The sequence below is a fragment of the Raphanus sativus genome, chromosome 5 (genome assembly GCF_000801105.2).
Source record: "Raphanus sativus cultivar WK10039 chromosome 5, ASM80110v3, whole genome shotgun sequence".
NCBI lineage: Eukaryota > Viridiplantae > Streptophyta > Magnoliopsida > Brassicales > Brassicaceae > Raphanus > Raphanus sativus.
Window position 1 is genome coordinate 14,327,039 of NC_079515.1, and position 25,314 is coordinate 14,352,352.

Below are 25,314 nucleotides of genomic sequence, written 5' to 3' on the forward strand. Positions count from 1 at the left end.
CAATGTGAGCGGAGGGAGTTGCTTCGTGGTCGCCTTGTGGCGACTCGACGTCGAGGAGGTGTGGTTACATGTTGGCGACCTGTAAGGAGTCGAGCCGTTCGCCCTATGGTGACTTGGAGGGAGGCAATCTCGTCGCCTTCTGGCAACCCGGATGGAAATGGTCCAGGACGCCTGCTGGCAACCCAGAGGGAGATGGTCACCAGGTTGCCTGCTGGTCACCCAGAGGAAGATGGTTCAGATCGCCTGCTGGTGACCCGGAAGGAAATGGTCCAGGTCGCCTGCTGGAGACCTGGTGGGAGATGGTCGATGTCGCCCTCTGGTGACCCAGATTCTGGCGACCCGGAGAGAGAAGGCCTCGGTTTTTCACGGAAGCTTTCTGAATTTTGTTTGATGGAAGATTGTTTCGTTAAAAAATCTTTATCGCAAAAACCTTCCACAGTAAAGTATTTCCGATCTTTTCATGCTTAGATAAAAATTCTTTATTCCTTGCCTGAGATAAAATATACAAATTTTATTCTTGTGTCCTTATGCAAATTGGTTTGGTTTATGCCGTATTGTTTCTTTGAATTTCGAGTTCATATTTGCTTAAGACACAATTTCTCAGAGGATTTTAGCCGTTGATTTTTCCATTACCAACTTTTTACCCCATTAAGAAGCTGACATAAAGATCAAAACTGGTGAAGGATGTAATTAGAAGATTCTAGCGGTTCTATAAATCATAAGTTCTCCATAACCTTAAAAAATCCATAAATGTAACAAGCAATCTAATAAGAATCAGTCTTGGATAACATAATCATAGATTGAATATAATGCATAAATAATGAAAAAAGGAGTTTAAGATCAATCTATGAAAGAGTTCGAATCTATCTCTCCAAATCTTTAAAAAATTTTTTGCCTAAACAGTGGATGAAAAATAGATAAATATAATTTAAACACATATAAGGGTTTCTTTGACAATAGGGAAACTTATGTACCAAATTGTAATTCTTGAAACTTGAGTCGAGTCTTGCCAACCTGCATGAGTGTTGATCGACACTACCTCCTAATATCGACTCAGGCTTTAACTTTTGTGCACAACTTCACCAAGCACTCCAAATAGCTTCATAATCACTATAATGCTTCAAAACGTACCTAAACCTGAAAAGACCCTAAAACAAACTCGAAAAATAGATAATATACTTTTAAAATGAAATTATACATGGTTAAAACAAAAAAAACAAGGTATATCAAACACTAAAACTAAGCCTAATAAGTTTACAAACTAAATAAAATCTTAAATACACTAAATCTTACTGTTCGACCAAATAAAGCCCAAGTGGTTGATTTTTTTTCCTATGGCCTGATATGAGCCATCTTCTTCTCTTCAAATCATTTTGTTTACCAACTCATGAATTGGACCTATCAAATCTCTAAAGTTGAGTTTGATCCAAATCGCATAATCTTTTCATGTGAACGTAGTTAAATTGGTGAACCATATTATATTGTTGTGTCGTTTACATTTTGAGTTCATACATCTATTGTTGTATCACTACAGGAAAGTCGAGTGTTTGTAGTGGCAAAAGTTTGTACCGATGTCAACAGTAATGGTTTTCAAATTAAGCGCTACGTCCCTGCACGTGAGCAAAAAACTGAGACTTTTGGTACCGTATTTTTGGAAATGATGCGCTAATTATTGTTCCAGTAGCGTTTTTAATTGCAATTTTATCTTTTACAATAGCATTTCCTAGTCGCTATTAATATGTTAATTTTGTTTATCGTACTTTTACATTTGCTATAGTTTATTCTATTATTTTTTGACACATATGTTGTTATTGATATATTTATTGAAGTTAAAATATATAAAAAAATAATTTATAGAGAAAAACAAAAGATATTACATTATATAAAATGTATTTTACGGAAATTTAGTAAAAGTAGAGAAAATTTACATGTCAACACACAACTAATATCCAATTGGCCACTCACGAGCAGTCAGATGTATTTCACTGCAGAAGCTCCAAGCTGTATAATGCCAGAAACATATCGCATCTCCCCTTTGTTCTTAATCCAACTATTGAGACTAAAAAAACTGGCTCTTCTATTTTGGAGCACCATCAAGCATATGAGACGTTAGCATATATTCTTTCCAATAGAGACAAAAAATGGTTATTGGTCGGAGAGAAGAAATTAAAGGGTTATATAACCTTAATTTATTTTGAGAGTGTGATAAACCTTTTAATTTAATTATCCTCTTACCTAATTATGAGTAGAAACTTCTCAATTTTAAAGTGATTTGATGGACACAATTTTTTTCTGCAACAGTCTCCTCTCTTGGAAATAATCTTTATATATAAAGTAGGCTTTTTTATCTCCTTATGGGGAAAAATGTCATGTGGCATTTTTTTTAACCATTAAAATATTTTTTCTAACTTATATTTAATGGGTTTTAATTGGTGTTAATTGTGAAAGGCATTGAATTTTTAAACTTTCTTTCATAAATGCCCACGAGTTTATAACAGTGTTTTGAATCCGATCTGGATACGCGGTTGAACCGGTAGATTTGGTAACCCAATGTAAATCAAATTTTTTTCTTTATATATAAAGTAGGCTTTTTTATCTCCTTATAGGGAAAAATGCCATGTGGCATTTTTTTTAACCATTAAAATATTTTTTCTAACTTATATTTAATGGGTTTTAATTGGTGTTAATTGTGAAAGGCATTGAATTTTTAAACTTTCTTTCATAAATGTCCACGAGTTTATAACAGTGTTTTGAATCCGATCCGGATACGCGGTTGAACCGGTAGATTTGGTAACCCAATGTAAATCAAATTTTCTTTTGACAATATTAATCGGATTTAGGTTTTGTACAAAATCCAAAATTTAAGAACCAAAGAAAAAATATTTGATGGAATTGTAGTATTTTATAAAACTATTATTTTGATGTTCAAAAAACATTTTAAAATATTAACTTTAGTTTTTATATATTTATTTTCATTGCGAATATATTATTATATAATAAATTTAATTCATATTAAATAAGCGGTTGATCATTTGACCCAACGACCCGGTAAATCGTCTGGTTCTGTATCCAAATCAAATTTCAAAACATTGCTTCACAGGGTTTCTTAGAATTTGATGTTGACGATGGAGAATAGGACCTCTACGATTCACCTTCTTTGACACAATCGACGTAACCGTTCATGAATCCAAAAATCTCACTCATCCCACTCTCTCATATTGAATACTTATTTAATTCATGCTTCCTCGGCTTCATTGCGTATGTATAGACGGTGTGAGAGCTCGGGTGGGAATCCCTTTACTTTTCCCATTTCAGATCATGTCGAAGTCCCAGTTTCATTGCTCGGAGTTAAAGACAAGCCGGTATAGAGATGTTGTGAAGACTAGGATACGACAATTTTGGCAAGCCTGAAATGTTAAGAAAAAGGCAAGCTGTTGGGGTTGATATGTTGTTGATTGATGGGAAGGTAGGAAGATTTGGTGAAATGTTCCACTCCGGTTAAAATAGAATTTGTCCACTAAATAGAGGAGTTTACCAAACATTTATATTTTTTAGCTAAAAAATATATTTAAATTTATCAAGATTCGTTGATATTTGCAAATAAGGGTAGACAAACAAGAATTTCGTTAACAGACGGACATAATCTTCCATTATAACAAAACTAATATAGAAAACAAATTTATGTTTCTTATTTTAAAATACATATTTTTTAGAGGCTTTCAAACTAAACTAACACATACAACTCACACCTCCATATTTAAAAAATAAACGTCGTAATCTTAAAAATATATATTAATACTCATCAATTAGTTTACCAAAAATTGATACTTCACCCTAATAATTAATAATATAAGTATGTTCTCTAAATAAAATATCAACTTTGCTTTATTTCTAACTAAATTAACTTTGTTACGACTATTAGCTTTTTATTCTATTTTTTATTAAATTAATTAGTAACAGCCACTTATGTTATTTGTCTTTGAACTAAACAATTTCAAACAAAGTAATATACTACGTTCGTTAACCACTATCAAAAATATTAGGAAAAAATATCATTTTCTTTTAACATATTTTCATTTTCATATTTTTAACATATTCTCTTTAATTACTAAGATCATATAATAAATTATAAATTCATGTAAGAATAAAACATACAGACCTGGCGCGTAGCGCCGGAAACCACTAGTTATCATTAAACTTGACTATTTCTTCTGTCTGTGATGTTCAGTCAAGTCAGTAATAAATAGATACATTAGAAATTGATGATGTCACCCTAAAATGAATTGATAACTAAATTTAAACTCCACTCCACTAAATCATCTCGTTCTTTCCTTTTAAATAGATGAAGTTTGCTCTCTTCCACTAATATTTCTCAAGTTTCTAACAATGTGACACACTACAACATGCTTACTGACGTTGCATACAACAAGAGCATCACGTTATGGCATTTCAGATACTTTTTGAGTAAGATTTTATGTATCCTCTGATTGATACTCCCAAGATGTAGCCTACACATCTATATTTATGCAAAAATGAGGCAGTTGAGGGGTATGTCAGGCGTTATCAGTGGAATTGTAAAATGTATGGTATGGTGACTAAGCTAGTGTATAGTACATCAAATCATCATAAAAGTTAGAAATTATTCACTTCCATCATCTTTTATGCAGAAATGTGAGTAGTGATTTTAAATTATGTAAGTCACCACTGTTTTACAAAAACCTTTTTTCAGATTAATCCTATATTTTGCTTGAGGACAAGTAAAATAATAAGTCTCATGGAGTTGATATGCTATATATTTTACCCTATTTTACCTATAAGTTATATATGTTTTCAAATGTTTTATATGCGTTTCGTAGCTCTTTTAGAGATATTACAGGTTTAGGTACCCATTGGAGTAAAGTGGTGATTATGGAGCAATTTAGAACCTTTTTGGGAGATATTGCATTTCACCCTCGCGGAACTGATTATTAAAGAGAGCGTCGACCGATGTATCAACATAAGTATCGATCGACAGAGTACCACACGCATCGATCGATTATCCATTAGCCATATCGGTCGATGCAGCCATTCGCGATTAATAAAAATTAGAAGAGTTACGAGTTTTACCCAAAATTTATCATATTTGCACCATATAACCTGGCCGCTTGTTAGGCCATGTTATTAGGGTTTTTGTACCATTTAAAAGAAGAGCACTCATTGAGAAAGAGGCAAGCAACAAGAAGGCTACAAGCAAGTCACCAAGGAGTAACTAAGGAGAGAGAAGAAAAGCTTGGAGAGTTAGTTTGAGAAGAAGACTTTCATCTTGGAGAGAAAGATCTAAACTGCATAAACAGAGAAGATCTTGAACTATTTTTGTTTTCTTACTCCATTACTATTTTCATTAAGTTTTATTCAAAGTATTATTCAGACCATAATGATCATGCTTCTTATGAATATGTATGAGTAGTCTTACTGTTAGATTTAGGTTTATCAAAGGTTGATTTATGTATTACTGATCATAACATGATTATTAGGGTGTTTTAATTGTTCTTTCATTCTAGTTGTGCTTATTGCTACGTAAAGGATTGATCACCCTTGACTTAGATCTTAGGATTAATTTACTCAAGCGAAAGCATGGTAAATTACCAGATAATAAACTAGACTAATCTGATTTACTAGCTAAAGACGGAAGTTCCCCTAGTAGATCTGAGAACCCATCAAACCTGCTCGGTAATGCTTGCTGGAAGGATCGTCGATCGATGTGACAACAAAGGCATATCGATCGATTACCTGAAAGGCATATCGATCAATGCTTTCTCTAGACATGTCGAACGAGAGTTGACTGATTAGAGATCCAGCTATTAGACAATCATATAGATTGTTCCTAATAAGTTTGAGTTCGAGAACAACCCATACTTAAAACCCTGATAATCCCATAAAGCAACATACTTGTCATACTTGAGATTTTGCCTGAATCTAGCTACTTTCCTGAATTGATAACAAACCTCATTACAATCAATCTGAAAAATTGTCCTGTTCAAACCAGCATTCATTTAATTTACTGTCTTAAACTATTCGATCTAGCTTTATTTCGAAGACTATAAAATCTATTGGGTAATCCAAGAGTCTCTGAGATTCGATCCCTAAGTACTACATCTGAACCTCTTTTGATGAGAGTAAAGTTGCTCCACGGTAATTTGAACACGTATCAATGACCATTTATACAAGAAGTGAATATAGATTTAGAGACCTAGAGAACCAAGAGGGAAAGTGGGTGGAAATCTCTCGGGTAGAAGTTGACCATGCATATCCTTGTTTTAAGGCAACAAACTCTCGATTCAAACTATATTCTACGCCGTATACTAAAGTCCACATCATCGATCCTTTGAACAATCATCATTACATGGAATTCAAGTGTATTCATGATATCCCTCACATCAGGAACATAAACTATCTCATAGGTACTAATGTTAACTACTAAAATATATTTCAGATAATGTAGATGTAGGTAACATAAGCGAAAACACTTATCTTGTAGATATAATGGGAGTGGTCTTTAACACGGAAGGCCATTTCGATGACCCTATAAGAAAAAAGATGGTGTTTTACATACAGGGACAACATGTAAGTACAAAATAACATATGATCACATCAAAACGTTTACATTAGTGTAATTGACACACATTTTTTTCTTCATAATAGTGAGAGTCGGATAAAATGAGTGGCAACTGGAGAACATGCTTATGCTTTTCGGGATGGGTTTGAAAATAGGAGCGGTCGTGGAGAGGTAATTGTGTTCCTTAAGATGTGGAGGATCGGAAGGTTTATAAGTAAGTGTATTATATTATGTGTTTAGTTTTAAATGTGTTAGTTGAGAAAAAAAGTTTCCTAAACTCATTTATACAAGTCTTTTTGATAATGATCTATGGCTTAAGACTGAGGGTGGATTATCTGACTTCAGGTTTAATCCGTGTTTGTTGTAGGTTGAGGAGTTCAGGCAATCGCTACTACGCAGTGACCTTATGTTCGGAGACACTGTAAAACTTGATGTTCTTTGTGTTCTTTAATTTTGGTTGTGTTTTATGTTGTTGCGGATCTTAAAACTCTACTATTTTAGTTCGAACTGTTGTAGTTCGAACTCAAGTTTGTGTTTCTGTTACTCTATAAATTAACTTTTGGTATTGAAATTTTCTTAATCCTTTTTAAGGTTAACTGTCTAAGTAATCTTAGTTATAATCCAGAAGAAACATCAAATTCAGAACTCAAATAACTCTACTATGTTTTTCTTTAATTCAGTGTTCAACCACAAAGCAACATATTTACATTATTATTTATGAGCCAACAGCTTTGCCTTGCATCCCCAGTTTGTTGTTATATTTCCGCGTAACTCAAAGAAGTAGTTGCTGTGTTGGCTCACCTCCATCTTCTTCATCTGCTTCCTCATGCTCATACCATACAAGTACCTAACACAGTCATATACACCGGGATAAATTTTTAAAAAAATCCTTTAAACATTAAATAGTCTTATTACAAGCTGAAATCATAATAGGGACGAGAACAAAGACAAATAGAAATGAATCAACAAAGAGAATTCGAAGAAACTAGTGAGAAAGGCCTTGATTTATCACCATCTTTAGGTAAATTGAACCAGGCGAACATTGGAAACACCGTAAAACATTGAAATTGAAACATAGGCGACTCGAATTAAGGTTTGCTGGCGTTGATTTCGTAATTGCGGCGAATGGAATTAGGGTTTGGCAGAGATAAAGGCTCTGAGACGGTGGTGTAACTAGAATTGGAGAAGGTGAGTTGATCTAAAACAAGAGAAGGTTGGAGTCGACAAAAAAGGATGAGTTTCGAATTTGCGGCAAAAGGAATTAGGGTTTGGTGGAGATAAAATTCGGAGGCTGTGGAGAACTAGAGAAGGTGAGTGGATCTCGAACTAGAGAAGGTGAGTGTCGACGAATATCTAGGATTTAGCTGAGATAATCCTTTTTTTTGTTTTCCGGAGAAAACTGAAATATATGAAAAAACCTTGAGGAAGAGTGAAAATATTGGTGGAATTGGAGATGAAAATTTTGCTAAATATTAAATGGGAAAATATTTAAGTTTCAGCCAAAGACACAAGTAGCATTTTTTGGAGATATGTACTACGAATAACTAAGTGTGAGTGTGACAATCTAGTTTAAAAGACAACTTATTATTAAGCATTTACAAAAGCATAAACACTACAAAAATGTAATCTATAGCATAATACACTTAAACGTTCTACCAATATCCCAATTTCCTGTAGTGTATATTTTTTTCTCACGTCTGTGAAAAATTATTAACAAATAAACAAATTTTTCAAGTAATTTTTGAGTTTTGGAACTTTTCTAATACAAAAAAGTTGAAGATTTATGTATCAGAAAGACAAAAGACATCTATCTGTACTTAGTGCGTTGTGAAATAATATTAATTTTGTTTTACAAATGGAAGAAATTTATGTAATACTAGTATTTTGAGAAAGGAAATTTTTGTTATAATTATCAATTCTTTTTTTTTTTGCAAAGAATAATTATCAATTCTTGATGTATTAAATTGGTTGTAGATGTGGTTTGCTATCGAATTGTGTCATTCCAGTCACGATCCAACAAAAATAAGATATATAAATCTCCTAAAGAAAGAAAATTTGGTTGTGAAGGATCTACATATATGCTAATTTCTTTTATATGAAAATTTGGTTGTACATATGTTTTTCTTCTTGTCGTTGGCGAATACAAAGAAGAACATTAGGTCGGGGCACATATCATATATCCGGGTTTTTAAAGGTATTTATGATTTGTTTTAAATAATACAGACATCTAATTTTTTGATTTGCTTTGCTTCGGAAAAATACGGATATTCAGAAAAACGGATATCCAGAAAATAAATAGATATTTACGGATATTTACGGATATTTCATTTGTTTTGATTTATAAAAATAATTTTAAAAATTTGATACAAATTTTTTTGTAAAATATTTCTTTTTGCATGACATAAAAGATTAAAATAGTGAATCTGCATATTTTAAAAAAAAATTAAACTTAATTAACAATTAATACAAAACTTAAGAAAAAATCTATAATTGTTATTAATGTTTTCTCTTCCTTTTATATAACACTTTTATATAAGTAATAATGTGAATATATCTGTCAAATCATATATTAGAGTAATAATTATATAGTTTTATACATATACATTTAAAATGTTAAATATAATAAAAAAAAATACATGTATTTATATATTGACGGATCGAATCGGATATTAGCTTCCCAAAATTTTAATATTTGTGAGTTTTTTTAATTTTAACAGATATTAAATTTTATTATTTACTTTACTTCGAAAACTTACGGATATCTTGAATTGAATCAAATTTAACGGATAAAATGCCTAACTCTAAAAAACATTACTTCGAAATAAACTAATAAAATAGAACATTTAAATTTAAATCAATGCAAAGATGATTAAGCGGGACCCACACTATGAGACGAAGTAAATGTCAACTCAAACAGAAACAAAGTGAATCTTTCAAAATATATAATTTTAGTTCTTTTTTTATATAATTTTAGTTCAGAGACGAATAAGTCGTCGTTTTCAGACAACGCGGTTCAGATCTTCTTCACCTTGTTCTCGTTAATTTTCCTTCATCTGATTATTATTGGAATCTAAATATGATGTGTTCTAGAAGCTTGACGCATTTGTCTAACCTGTATTATCTAATAATATATTGCATTTCTACCAAACTCTCTTTATCATCGTTCATTTTTTTGATAACCAACTCTTTTTCATCTTTGTTTTTGGGTGTTTGTTGAAATGTAATTTCTAGTTTTCTCATTTGTTTTATTTTGTAGTTTTCACCAAACGATTTGTTGACTATGTTGCTTGGAGAAGAAGGAGAAGAGTGAGTGTCATTCTTCTAGAATCGTTTTAAATTACCAAACCATTTGGTTATTTTGACCAAACCATAGTCAACTTATTGATATTATGTGATACTTTTTTTTTGTAAACTGCATACATTTATGTGATACTTTTTTCTGTAAACTATTATGTGATACTTTCTTTCTATAAAATGTCGAATCTGCTTACAAGTTCATAAATGATCCCATTTTCTAGAAGTATTTCTTTTATCGCAACATCTATTTTATAAATAAGGATAGTTTTGGTAAAAGTTTTAATTAATTTATCATAAAAATAAAAGTCAAAATGAACATTATTTATTTATATAGATGGGATCAGTTGGGATGACCTCATAGAATAGAGATCGATAAATATTTAGATTGTTATTTTTTTGTATTTCAATTATCGAGTGATTTGCTGAAATTGTATCTTAGCCACTAATTTTGACGCATTAAAAATTAAAGCTATATATGAGCACATTATATTCATGCCTAGTGCCTACTTTAAAAATTGATAAGATGAAATGGGACCTTTTTATTTAACTTCATGACTGAAGACGATCTCAACTCTGTTCTTCGACAGGGACCTTTTCATTTCAACTTCTGTATGTTCGTGTTAGTTCATTGGGAACCTATTGTACACGACGAGTACCCGTGGATCATCCCGTTTTGGGTTAGGCTAATAGGTTTCCCTCTCCACCTATGGACTGATGCGAATTTGAGGAATATTGGAGGTCGGATTGGCAATGTGGATACAGTGGAGTTAACCGAGGGTCGTATGCTCATCGAAGTTGACTCACGTCGACCTTTAAGGTTCTCAAGGAAGGTCGAATACGAGGGAGATGAAGTTACCATTGACATCAAGTACGACCTCTTGTTTAAACATTGCACAACCTGTGGTATGCTCTCTCATGAGGAGTCTTATTGTCCTTTACTTAACGTACGAACAAGGATTCAGTTGCCGGAACGTCAAGATGTCTTCTCGAGAGTTCAAATTCCTTATGATCAGACTTCTCGCCATGACTCACGCATCTCTTCTCAAGCTCCAAGTCAATCACACCAAGCTTTGATGCTGAATAGAGCACAACAACAACATCGTTCAGATATATATCAAGCACCACGAGGTAGCAACACGAGTGATCACAATGATTCTAACCGATATCAATCACGCGCATATGATTCCTCGACTCGGGGTGGGCGTCACGCTGACAGGATAATCAGGAAGAATGATCGCTATTCTAGAAGTAACAGATATGGTGGTCCATATGATCGGCCTAAGCTACAAGAATGGAAGGCAAAGTCGCCAAGGAAGGAAACTCATGTGGATAACAGGGGTGCGTATGCGGGTACAGCTCGGGAGAAAAGGGTTCCGACCAAAGAGTTAGGCGAAATTCGACGTCATGAAGATGATGAAGGTACACGAGAAAGTATGGCTCGGAATAAGCATGAGATCATTCCTTATGAACCGGTCTCAAGGTCTACATCTCTTTCGTTAAGGGATGACAGCAAGGGAAAGAGGGTTGAGGCAACAAGTGCTAAGAAACTGGCAAGTAAAATAGTGACACCATCTCGTGAGCAACACAAAGAGATCAATGTCACGGTTCGTAACAAGAATGTCACAGCTGTCTTCTTATCTCCTTTGCGAAGTATGAGTTCTCTTAATGAGGATGACCAGGTCATAGGTGCCTTAAGTGGCATGGAGCTTACGGACCCGCAATGTGAGGCAATGCTCGAGGATGAGGTTTACGATGATGACTTGTTAGGCATGGATCTAATGGAGATGGAGAGTAACCAAGTAAACGTGCAGCCTGGTGCGGTGGAAGAGGATAGAAATTTAGCAAAAATGGCGAGAACAAAGAAGCTTGGCGTCAAGTGAGGAGCTCCCTTGAGTATTCCACATAAGAAGTTTGAGATTCTCCGTCGAGGATCTCCTACTAAGTTCTCGGCATCGTCGCGTGTGCTTGCAATAGGAGGAAACGGGAAGGCTAGGAAACGACATGGGTCAACAGATGCAAAGGAGTCTACCAAATTTGATGGTTCGATGAGTTCCAAATACTCATCGCAAAATCATCCATGAAGACACTCAGTTGGAACTGTCGAGGGATCGGGACTGACCTCACAGTTCGACGCCTTACGGAGATGTGTCAGAAGCATCACCCATGACTTGTGTTCCTTTCTGAAACAAAGAATAGGAGGCTGCTGTTGCAAAACATTCAGGCCGACTTAGGATTTGATCGTTTGTTTACCGTTGAGCCACTTGGTCTCAGCGGAGGTTTAGCTCTTTTATTTATGGATGATTTTCAAGTTAATGTTTTATTTTCAAATAACCGAATGATTGACATTGAGGCAGTCATTGATGGAATAAAAGTCTACATGACATTTGTTTATGGAGACCCTGTTTTAGAACGTAGAGAACAGGTTTGGGAGCGTCTTACGCGCTTTGCCACAACTAGAAATGGACCTTGGTTCATGATTGGTGATTTTAATGAAATAGTGGATCATACTGAAAAGGAAGGAGGCAAAAAGCGCTCTGATAGCTCTTTCTTACCATTTAAACAAATGCTAAGTAATTGTGGCATGCTGGAATTTCCATTTACTGGAAATAAGCTCTCATGGGTAGGAAAAGATCTAGAGGAGTAACAGTGAGATGCCATTTAGATAGAGCAGTGGGGAATGAGGATTGGCACGACCAATTTCCACACACATCATCTAGATATCTCCGGCTTTGGGATTCAGATCATCGTCCAGTCCTAGCAGAGATTCTCAAGAGACCAAAGAGAAGGAAAAAAAAATTTAAATTTGATAAGAGATGGCTAGATGATGAGGAGCTGAGGCAAGTAATTCTCGAAGGAAGGAAGTAAGATGATCTACCACCTGATGCAAGTATAATGGATCATATTGCCAACTATAGGAAAGCTTTGAGTCAATGGAGGAGAGAAAATAATGTGAACTCCGAAAAGCTGGTGGAGGAACTTAAAGAGAAGGTAGAAGATTTGTACTCAGATGATAATGCTACATCTGAACAGATAGATGCGGCCCTGAAGGAACTTTCTAACGCTCTTAAGGCGGAAGAGATGTTTTGGAGACAGAAGAGCAGAGTATTATGGCTCAGGGAGGGAGATTCGAAATACAAAATTTTTCCATGCATTGGTTAAACAGAGAAGAGCGAAGAACAGAATAACACAACTCTTAAATGCAAATGGGAAACTCGTAATGATAAGTTATCCATGGATTATCTGGTATATTTGGAAAGCTCGTAATGATAAGTTATTCATGGGGGATAGACATGGATCCATGGGAGTTAGTTAGGCATGCAGAGAATGAATGCCAGGCTTGGCATAATGCTAGAGAGAATACGACTACGCCTCAAGTTATTCAAGAGCCTCAAGTCCTAAGCTTGGGTGACATATGCATGATAGATGGTTCATGGACTTCTACGGATCAGTTTAGTGGAATTGGATGGGTATAGAAAGACAGCAGGGGGATGACTCAGTTGATGGGGACGAGGAACTTGAGGAGACGGGAATCAGCTCTACATTCGGAACTGGAAGCATTGAAATGGGCAATGGAAACAATGCTACAACATTCAGATTGCCAGAGATTTGGCACAGATTGCAAGGACCTGATTGAAATGCTGACGGAACCGCAAGCATGGCCAAGCTTCTCAACTGAACTAGAGATGATCCAGACGATCAAGATGTGCTATTCGGACTTCAAGATGTATTATGTACCAAGAACTGAAAATGTGATAGCTGATTCATTAGCTAGGACTGCTCGTACCTTTCATAGATCGCTTTGCTACCTTGGTTGTTCTATTCCGGTCTGGTTACCCAGACCACCTCAAGTTTGAGTAATATAATAGCCTTTTGACGGAAAAAAATTGATAAGAAATACTAAAACAAAACAAATAGTATTTTTTCTCAAAACAAACAAATAGTCTCTTAATTCAAACGGCTATTTAAAGGCTAGTTTGGAAAGAAAATATATAACTAAACATGAACAATTATAAAAAAAAACGTAGAAATAAGATGGATTTTCAGAAAGTATATAACTAGGTGAAAACATCAACGTAAACTTAACTTTATAGAATAGAGAACGGTTAGAGCACCTGCAATGGTGGGTTTCAAAAGTAGTCTTTAGAAATAGTATTTTTTGAATTTTTAATTATTATTCGTTTTTCTTTTTTCAGATTAAAATAAAAAATAATATATATATCAACCAATCGCGGACCGACACGTGTTAAGAATTTTCTAAAGACTGATCTTTATTTAAGAATTTTAAAGATCGAATTCTTAACTTTTGGTGGAACCTACCAATTATTTAATTATTTTGTCCCTAATAATTCTCCCTTAAAGACCCTCGTTGGTATTTTGACTTTAGGGGTTATTTGTGAATTAACCAAACAAAAAAACTAAAATTAGTTTGTAAGAGAGAGATTAGAAAGAGATAGAAAAAAGAAAAAGGGAGAAAGAATAGAATTTTGGTTACTTTGTAAATTTTGGTTTTTTTCTAGCTATTGGGTGCAATTTCTGTTGAATTTATACTCCATCTTCCAAAATATCTACAATATTCCGAATTATCATTGTTTCTGGCATTTTTTGGCCGTCATATTTTGTGAATCACATGTTTTAAAGCTGCTGGGGTCCAATGGAAGAAATTATGATAACACGTATCTGTAATTTAGTTAGAGAAAAGGGCAAACCTATCATCATCTAGAAGACTAGAATTGGAAGCACCCACTACTGACTGATCAACTTGTTGCTGGATTTTTTAGAAAACATAATTTAAAACTAAACAAAGTAAGAACACACGCGGTGAACGCGTGCATGTGTAATTAACATTTACGATGTCAAAGTTGGGTTAGAATTCAATTACAGCAACCTCTGCTCAAAGAAAAAAATATTACAGCAACCTCCGAAAGTTGAAAACTTAAAAGACAGTATGAACACTTTATTAGTATATCTCGACAGATAATTTCTGGGTAAGTAAGTGTAACATCAGCTTCTCCGACAAGCTGGGAACAGTGCCGGCCCTTGGGACAAGCGAATGAAGCTACCGCTTCCAGCCGTTTTAAATATTAGTTATTTTCGGTCACATTTCGAAAAGATTTTCTTTAGCCTAGTGGCATAGTGACTTGTCCAGAGTTACATTAAACGTGGGTTTAACACTCATTATGCACAATTCTACTTAAATTTTGTTCCTATGTTTTTTTTTTTCTTTTTTAGAAACGGCCACTTTTTTTCTTTTGCTTCTGGTCATTGAAATTCTAGGACCAGCTCTGGCTGGGAAACAGCATATTAGAACACATAATACGCTCCAAGAGACACCATTATATCTTTTCATTAGTTCGAGGATTTCTGGACGAGTGTGCTTTTTTATAAATCCACTAGTTCAAACATACAATTATAACATCCCGAGTTAAGATATATAAAAAGATTTAAAATGATTGATTTATCTACTTATGTCACCAAAGTTGATTTACATTTTTCATGAGACATCCATTTAAAACTCTACAGTTAAGCGTACTTATGCTGGAGTAGTGAAATGATGGGTGATCTATCGGAAAGTAATTCGCAATACCGTGCGAGTGATACCAAAGCACGGAGAAAGTTCAGATGGTGATTGCAGGGTCAGTAGATAATGATTTCGAGCCTTTGGAAAATCAACGGACCGGCCGTTGCAACGGGATGGACTCCATGGGCCAAGAAAGCAGGCGTGGGTGGCCTATTAGTTGTGGGCGGTCGAAACGTTACAAGTGCTATCAGAGCTGGTTAGCCATCTCGGTTCTGGTCTGAGAGACGTCTTAAGACATGTTGTTGGGTGCAATGAAGACATTTCGTTCTTTGAGAGGAGGTAAATTGTAACATCCCAAGTTGTGATATATGAAAAGGTTTAAGAGGATTGATTTGACTACCTGTGTCACCAAAGTTGACTTACCTTTTCCATCATACATCCATTTACAAATCTAGAGTTAAACATGCTTGGGGTAGAGAAGTGATAGAATGGGTGACATATCAGGAAGTGATTCGCAATACCGTGCGAGTGAGGGTAAAACACGGGTAAAGGTCATGTGATGACTGTAGGGTCGGTAGATAATGATTTCGAGCCTTTATAAATTTAACGAACCAACTCTTGGAATGGGATGGACCTCACAAACCGAGAGAACATGCGTGGATGGTCCATTAGCTGTGGACAGTCATGGTGTTACAATAATCAAGTGAGAAAAGGGAAGATAGGTAAAATGAGAAAACGGAAGCTAGCTAACTAGATTATCTAGTGAGGCAGTTCTAAACCATCTTTCTACATTCATAGGATGGACCTTTGGGTTGCATGGATCGTTGAATCGGTAAACCTTAGATCAAAGGGCTTTCAGATCGGTGGATCTTCGGCTCTAGATGTGCAAAGGGTTTAGTAACAAGGAAAATGGTTAAGGAATAAGTAAACAACTAAGTAGTAAGAAAAATGACTAAGTAAGAAATAATGAGAAAAGAGACTGTTAAATTGTTAACTTGGATGTGTAAATTCGAATGCAATGATTTTCGGGTTGCATATGGGCAGTTTTAAGCGTCCGCACTAAGTATTTTTGTATGCACATACCTCATGTTGTGATGCATATAATATTTTATTGTGGCGACCGGAGCGCAATATAAGAAAGACCATCGAGAATTAAAGTTTTAAACTTGGATAATGTTTGGAAGTTTTATAAGAAAATTATTATTGTAACCTACAAGATTTTCAGCAATATCTCAAACTTTATTAATAAACTTACAGTATTTATTTATGCTTATCTGATAAAAATTGACTTGACCTTTATTTAAAATTTTCAATGTGGTTTTTAAATATTATTGTGTTGAGATGTTACATGGAGAACATGGGCTGAGAGAGGTTGTAAGGGCCCACTAAGGCTGGTAGGTTGGATCATTACAAATGATATTAAAACTATAACTATTTGAGTGTAAAATTTAGTAGAGTCAGACCATTAAAGGGGAAGGTCTAAAATGTACAATGAAAATATTGTATTATATTAGTGGGAATGTATTTAATAATCAGATTGTGGTAATAGCATAAGTAGAACTAGATCTTGACCCGCCCGACCGGGCGGGTATTTATTTTATGTTTTTTTAATATTAAATGATGTACTTGTAATATTTAAATATAAATTTAGATTGGAAATTAATCTTTGCAGTTATAACTAAAACTAAAATTTAATAAAATATTCTGATATAAGTTTTAAATTTCCTAATTAAAATAATATAGAGGTGGTCATAATTTTTTCCAATTCAAAAATCTTAACATCCCTCAAATACAAAAGACAATAAAATTATAAATACATAAAATATATAACCATATTTGGAGCTATAATTTCTATTAAAATAAATTTGTTAAAGAAAAATAATGTTGGGCTGTTTTTGTTTATTTCTAAAGTTTGACCTGTGACCGTATAAATATTTTCTTTCAGTTTAATTTTTTTTTCTGTACTAATCGTATACTATATATATTTGTAAATTAAAATGTATTACATAATTGTTAATATAATATTTTAAAACATAACGATTTTATTTATTACTTTAAAAGAATTATATTTTGTGATTTAGTCGTCTATTATATCCTAGTGTATCATATAAACAAATCTTATATTTATAACAAATTTGACTTATATAGGAAGCATTATGCTAATAATATATGAAAAAATATATTTTATTTATATTTATATAAATTGATTATGATGTGTGATTTTTTATTTTATTATTTATTACTAATAAATATTAAAAATATTTAATATGTTAATACGAAATATATTAGGAAATATATTTTGGATAAGATTTTATCAAGGAAATCTATTATTTAAATTAGGAAAAACATTAAATACTTAAATCTGTTATTTAAATTAGGAAAAGACAATCATACTTAAATACAACTTCATTTAATACTTCAGTGGCATGACAATGTAAATATAGTGAAAAATTAAGGGTTAATTTAATTTTGTACTTCTGTTTTAATATAATAGATTATTTAAAAGAGATCGATTTGACTACCTATTACATAGTGGACTTATGTTTTCGATTACATACAGAGAGAACTCCAGAGTCATGTGTGCTCCAACTGAGTAATCAAATAATGAGTGATCTGTCAGAAAGTTGGTCATTCTCAGTACCATGTGAGTGAGTAAAAAAACACGTAAAACAGTTATGTAATATTTGTAGGATCAATAGACAGTTTTTTAAATATTTTTAAGTATTGTATTAGACGTCGAATATGGTGGGGACTACACTTCAAAAAAGAGTGTGATCCCCATGAATATTAGCAGGTTGAACATTAGAAGTGATATTAGAGAAAATATCAGATGAGTGCAGAATTGTGGAATCACACCGTTGATATTGATAGTTCAGATATGCAATAAAGATATTGCACTCTGTTAAATAGGAGTAAATATAATATTCTGATTTGTAGTAATATTATAGGCTAAAGAGATTTAAATAATTGACTTATATACCCAAAACACAAAATAAACTAACTTTTTGATTACATATTTGGAAAAAAACTCTAGAGTTAACAATCAAAGAAAAAGCAACCTGACAAAAATTTAGTCATTTTACTGCGTTGTTGTGATAGATGATAAACATAGAAAACAATTATTTTATGTTTGCAGGGTTATTAAATAGGAAAAATTGGCTCCCATGCCATAAACGATGTCTTAATTTGAGCTTTGCACTTGAAATGAAAGTATTGTTTTTCTTCCGTAATTAACCTTACTTCATCAGTGACGCCCCTATGTGTAGTGGTGTCAGTAAAACTGTGTTGTTAGTCTTTTAACTCAATCCCTGAAACAAATTACTCTCTCTTCCTCATCTCCTCTTTTAACACTGTATATTTCTTTCTTGTTTTCCTAATTTTTTCTCATCTTCTTTTCTAATTATTTTTTATATTTTATCTTAACTTTTATTTCCTCTCTTTTCAATTAAGAACAATATTTTATGTTTTTACCAAATGATTCAAACTAGGTTTTATTGTTTCCACTAATTATTTTTTCTGGGTTTGATTGTTCATCTTTATACTTTGATCTATTATTTTTGGGTTTGGTCTTTTAGATCCGTATGTGCAAATCAGGGCAGAGATGTGTTTTGGTGCTTAAGTCAAAGCCGTATCGGATCTAGAGTTGGAGCAATTGAGGAAGTCCTTTCCAAGATTAGGAAACTACTAAAGAGGGAAGATTTTTTAAAATTTAGTTATGATGTTGTATGTGAAGTTTCGGCTAATATATATATATATATATATATATATATATATATCAACAGTTAACACATATTTTAAATAATACATCAATTATTATTAACAACCTACAATAATGATTTTTACAAGCTACAATGTATTATTTCACTCCTTAACTTAAATTTTCGTAATTAACTTATATGTTACATGATACATCAACTATTAACAACCTATAATAATAATCGTTTCATGCTACATGTGTTGCTTTACTCGTTAACTTAGATTTTAGTAACTAACTTATCTGTTACATAATAAATTATATATTAGACTACTTACTAATACTGAATTATAAAGAATATATCACCTAACTTGGAAATCAAATAAGTATCTTAACATATACTATAGTGTTAACTTTATGACTTCTATCATGTTTCTATAAATATATATGGTAGTATATCATACCAAAAAAACTGTAACACATACTTTTAACTGTGAATTATTTGAGAATTACTAACGTTCGTCGTCAATAGAATTACTATCATGAATTTTGCCAGTTTTATCAAGATTTGGTGTTAAATTATTTTTAGATTTCACTGGAATATCAAGAAATTGGCATCCAAATTTTTATGTTTCTTGATTGAAAATTGATAAATCAACAAAATATTCAAAGAAATAGAAAGAAATGAAGAAAAAAATGAAAAAAGGAACGAAGATAATTGAGAAAAGGAGGATGAGATTAAGAAGAAATAAAAGAGAAATAGATGTTAGGAATAACGAGAGAGGAGAGAGAGACTTTAAGAATGAGTTACAGGGGGAAAGAGAATGTAAGAAGGGTGTAAAGGTCAAGCCGAAACCAAATTGTAATAGAAGTTGTATGTGTCAAGTCATGAGTAAATCACTAATTTGGATCTTTATTAGGAGAATCATCTAATTCTCCCTATTAAATAAGTACTTCAAACATTTCCAAATAACACATCTGACGTTAAATAGAGATTCAATGATCGACAGAACATAGGGATCCACATATGTTGCGGGTCAGATCATTATGCAATTTATATACAGAGGCATAATATGATTGTCATCAGCATTTTGAATCAAGTAAAAAATAATTTACAGCGCTAATGATGCATAAGCATCATTCCAAAATACTAAATATGTTTATTCAATCAAGTTTACATTTGGGTAAGAATGAATGTAATCAATGTGTAAGTAGTTTAGTTTCTTAGGCCGATGTCTCATTTTCTCAAAAATACATTTTTTTCTTTAGTCTTTTATGCAAATTAAATGAAAATAATACTTACAAAATATTTTCAGCATGGTACAAAAAATATTGTCAAATAATGATTCCACAAAAAGATTTATAGTAGTGTAATATACATGAATTTTTATAAGATATATAAGAATTGGTCGTTATAGTTTGTAAGAGCATCTGCAACAATGGTCTTTAGCACAATTTTTTCTAAAAATTATTATAAACCTAGGGTCGGCCCGCCCTACGGGCGGAATGTGAACTATAAAATAATTTCAACGGCTAATATACAAATTAAAAACATTAAGATCTGGATACTAAAATTTTAGGCATGTATATCCGGATCCGGACCAGTTATATATTTTTAAAATATTTAAACATAATTATATCTATATATGTATACTATAAATATTTAGTTTAAAATGTCTATTTTTATTTTGTTTAACATTTAATATATACTTATTTTAATGTGATGTGTTCTAATTTTTATTTGATGTATATGTTGTGAGACCATACTATTATAATTATTATTTATATTTTTTGTTGTGGGTTTTTAGTTTGATGAAAACATAATTTTATTACAATTGACCAATTTTCCTATACAGTATAGTTTTATTTTAGAAATGAGAATATCCAAATATGTTTTATTTGTTTATTTATATTTGATCTAACTTGTATTGTCAATGTTTTTCCCTTTTATATCATCTATATCATTCAAAATGTGTAATTATAAAGATTTATACATCATATAAGTTTTTTTATTCTACTTCATCTATTCCTATTCTTAGAAGAAATAAGATTAATCTTCTATGTCATTTGATTGGATTTTGTAAGTTGTTCTATAACAGTGATTTATATTTATATTAAAGTTTATTAATATTTTTAAAAGCATTAATACATATAGAATTTATAGAAATTTCATTTGCGAAAACATAGTTAAACTATAATATATATTTTTAAATTACTTTTGTTTGTATTTATAATCATACATTTGCAAGTTAAACTATAACCATAAAATAAATAATTATATTCCACGAACGGATTATGAGCCTCACAAAATTTGGAGTATTTTAAAGCTGGGAAAGAAAAAGAAAAATTGGAGTATCTTATATATTTGATAATATATCCAAGGTTTGAGAATACCCATAAGCGTATGGACATTGTATAGTCAGAAAGCTTGAAGTTGTGGTTGCTCCGGGTAATGCCAATGGTCGCTGGCCTCACCTGCTCGCCGACGAATAGCTTGCCAACCCCACAAGACGCTGCCTTTTTCAGAGAGATGAAGAGATCGCGATCTCCGGAAGATTATAGATTTTGCCGGAAACGACGCATCGAAGGTTTATATATATAAGGATCTAGCAGACGAAGAGCGCAATAGGTTGATCCGTAGTGGAATGGAGAATAAAGACGATTTAAGATTAAACCACAAACACCATTACAGAATCTAGAAAGTCTCAGCGCCAAATGAAAACAGACGAAGAACACGAAGGAGAACATCTGTTTAGGGATTCCGTAGAACAGTGTCGATGGGCCTAGTGCCGAAGAGCATTTTATTTGCGCTGGACGAAGCCCACTGCGAAGCCCATTTCGAGAGAACAAAGTTTAAGTGATACGGTGCGTATCTGATGTGTCAACTCGTGAGATTTCTAATTTATGACGTGGACGCTGATGTGTCAGCAGGAGAGATTCAACTCTCTTTTATATATATAGATTATACGGGTCCCACTTCATTTATGTTTTTGTGCCAACAAAAGCTCAAAACTCTTTAGCTAAGGATTGATTCGGTGGAGTCTCTATTAACTATTTGCGGGCTTCACTGATAGTGGCCCGCAATTGATTAGAAATTTTTTTTAAACCGAAAAAAATAATTAAGAAATAAAAAATCACTTTTTTAAGGATTTTAGTGGAGGTAGACAGTTGCGGATGCTCTAATATCACAATTATCTACTCTTAAAAAAAATTCGTATGTAATTTCTTAGCTGGCAAAATATTGTGGCTCAGTGGGGTTTGAAGGTAACTATTTGAAGTTATTAACCTCAGACATTAACATGCACAAAAAAGAACTCAGACATCAACCATCAGAAAAGATAAAAAAAAACTTCATGATTTATAACACACAGAAAATTATAAAAGGAAAACTTGCGCGTAAGCAATGAAGAATTGTTTTTGACAGCGTATGATAAACATTTACAATGTCAAACCGCGGTTAGTAAAATATAAAGCGACCCCTAAAAGTTGAAAAAGAGTAGTAGTAGTTGTTGATGGATTTGAATTGAACATTTTAATCTAATAATTAACCTAAAGTCTTTCTTTTTCTCTCTCCTCGTGACCTTTAAAAGCCTCCTCCAATATTCCAAACCCAAAACAAGACAGACAGACAACACGAAAGAAAAACAAAAAATCAAAAATGGCGGTGAAGAAGAAAATCTCTTGGAGATCATTAGTCGCTAGCTGTTTAGGGGATCCAGATATCACAATGGATCCTCCACAGAAACCCAAGAGAAAAGATGAGGTCATCAAGAAACAGAGCTCGTTTCAGAGACTATCGGTTCTTGATTTGAGCAACCCGAGTTCCAACACTTTATCAGAAGACTTATCGATTTCTCTCGCTGGCTCAGATCTTCACAAATTCACGCTCGGCGAGCTAAAAGTCATTACACAATGTTTTTCCTCAACCAACTTCCTCGGTGAAGGAGGGTTTGGTCCTGTTCATAAAGGATTTGTTGATGATAAGCTTCGTCCTGGTCTTAAAGCTCAGCCTGTTGCTGTTAAATTGCTCGATCTTGAAGGTCTTCAAGGTCACCGTGAATGGCTGGTTCGTAATTTCATTCTATTTCAGTTTCCCCTAATTAATTAATCTTCTTAACTCGTTCTGGCTCTTAATCTTTTTTGTTTTATGGTTTTCAGACAGAAGTCATGTTTCTCGGACAACTTAAACACAAAAATCTTGTGAAACTGATTGGCTATTGCTGCGAGGAAGAACATAGGACTCTTGTTTACGAGTTTATGCCTCGTGGAAGCTTAGAGAATCAACTTTTCAGAAGTAAGTTTCTATATCTATGTTTCTTGTTTATTAAATACGACGAAATTCCGACAAGAAATTAAATTTCTAAATTGCATGGTTTTATAATTCAAATTTACAGGATATTCAGCGTCGCTTCCATGGTCAACGAGGATGAAGATCGCTCATGGAGCTGCAACGGGTCTTCAGTTTCTTCATGAAGCAAAAAATCCTGTAATATATCGGGATTTCAAAGCTTCCAATATCTTGTTAGATTCGGTAAGCAATAAGTTTCAAATTTATAACTTCTGAATTTCAAACTCTCTTTCAAGTTCTAATCTCAAATTGTTTTATTTTCAGGATTACACAGCTAAACTCTCTGACTTTGGATTAGCCAAAGACGGACCAGAAGGAGACGACACGCACGTTTCAACGCGCGTGATGGGCACGCAAGGTTACGCAGCACCTGAATACATCATGACCGGTCATCTAACAGCGAGGAGTGACGTCTATAGCTTCGGAGTTGTGTTACTCGAGCTTTTGACCGGTAGGAGATCAGTAGACAAGAAAAGATCTTCAAGGGAACAAAATCTTGTGGATTGGGCTCGTCCAATGCTAAAGGACGCTCGTAAACTTGATAGGATCATGGACCCGAGGCTTGAAGGTCAATACTCAGAGGCAGGTGCAAAGAAAGCAGCGGCTTTGGCTTACCTGTGCTTAAGCCATCGACCCAAGAACCGTCCTTGTATGAGCACGGTCGTCTCTATCCTCAACGATCTTAAGGACTATAATGATATTCCCATGGGGACATTCACTTACACGGTTCCGAACACTCCCGAGAAGTCAGTTTCCGATAATAGAGAAGACGAAGGTCGTGTTAGGGAAAGTAATAAGCCTCGTAAGAGTCATCATCATCGAGAAAACAATCATCATCATCGATTATCGCCAACAGCTAACTCTCCTAGGACTAAGTCTCCAACACCTAAGTCGCCCGGCGGAGGAAACCACCGGACAACTTTGAGAAATGGACTGAACTCGCCTATGAGAAGTGAGGCTGGTGGCGAACGGTACTAAGTTTTCTGGTCTCACCTACTCTTCAAATTATTATTATAAAAAAGTCTTATGTAAATAATTAAATAGTTTATTGTTTTTCATCTCTGAAATTGTTTTTTTATATACAAATATCTTTTTGTGAAAAATGTTAGATGGTCTTTTCGTTGGGGATCAATTTCATTTCTATATATTTGTCGTTTGTTTTGTTTGATCAAATCAAAGTATGCAGAGTGGTCCAACATGATGTTATTCTTTATGAACATCTTGTATATATAGAAGACGCGTTATTCACCGTTTTGCTTCTTCGTTTTTGTCTTTCGCCAGCTTTTATGCACTTCCTCATTAAAAGGGCAATACTCTGATTTTAATGAACTAAGAGAGAGTAGTAAAAGATAGCTATGATAGTGTCAGTACAACTTCAAAGCATCGTTTTATACTGTTTTGTTCTTTGGTCTGAGTTTGGTTTACCATTTTATTGGTTGACAACAATAGGAATGATAAACTCTTCACCGCAACGACAAAAGATTTACCAACCAAAAACTCATTTTATTATTACTAAAACTTTTTTAATAGCGTCTGGCACATTTTCTTTGAAAAACTATCATAATGATAATTTTCTTCCTTTGAAAATTTAAAACTACCACCACGATACATCCGTGATCACAACTAGGCCTAATCACAACAAATACAATACATAAAAAATTTTCATTTCGTAATTTCTTAATTATAAACTGTAGATATGTAATCTTTATAAAACTGATAAATGTATATATATAATGTTCCGACCGTCTACGGCTAAGAAACCTTCCTTTAATTTTTGAAACCTCGAAAGTTTTATTCATTGACCTTGTAATCACCAAATATTTTTTTTCGTGTTTTGACTTCACTTGCACGATATTGCGAAC

At 33.4% G+C, this 25,314-nt stretch overlaps 1 protein-coding gene across 1 annotated transcript; it reads left to right on the forward strand.

Moving 5' to 3' along the window:
• Positions 1-22,699: 22,699 nt before the first annotated feature.
• LOC108805107 (serine/threonine-protein kinase RIPK) lies at positions 22,700-24,519 on the forward strand. The gene is made up of 4 exons (XM_018577074.2): positions 22,700-23,170; positions 23,263-23,398; positions 23,499-23,635; positions 23,717-24,519. The coding sequence occupies exons 1-4, from the start codon at positions 22,763-22,765 to the stop codon at positions 24,428-24,430; spliced, it is 1,395 nt and encodes a 464-aa protein (XP_018432576.1). The 5' UTR covers positions 22,700-22,762; the 3' UTR covers positions 24,431-24,519.
• The last annotated feature ends 795 nt before the right edge of the window (positions 24,520-25,314 follow it).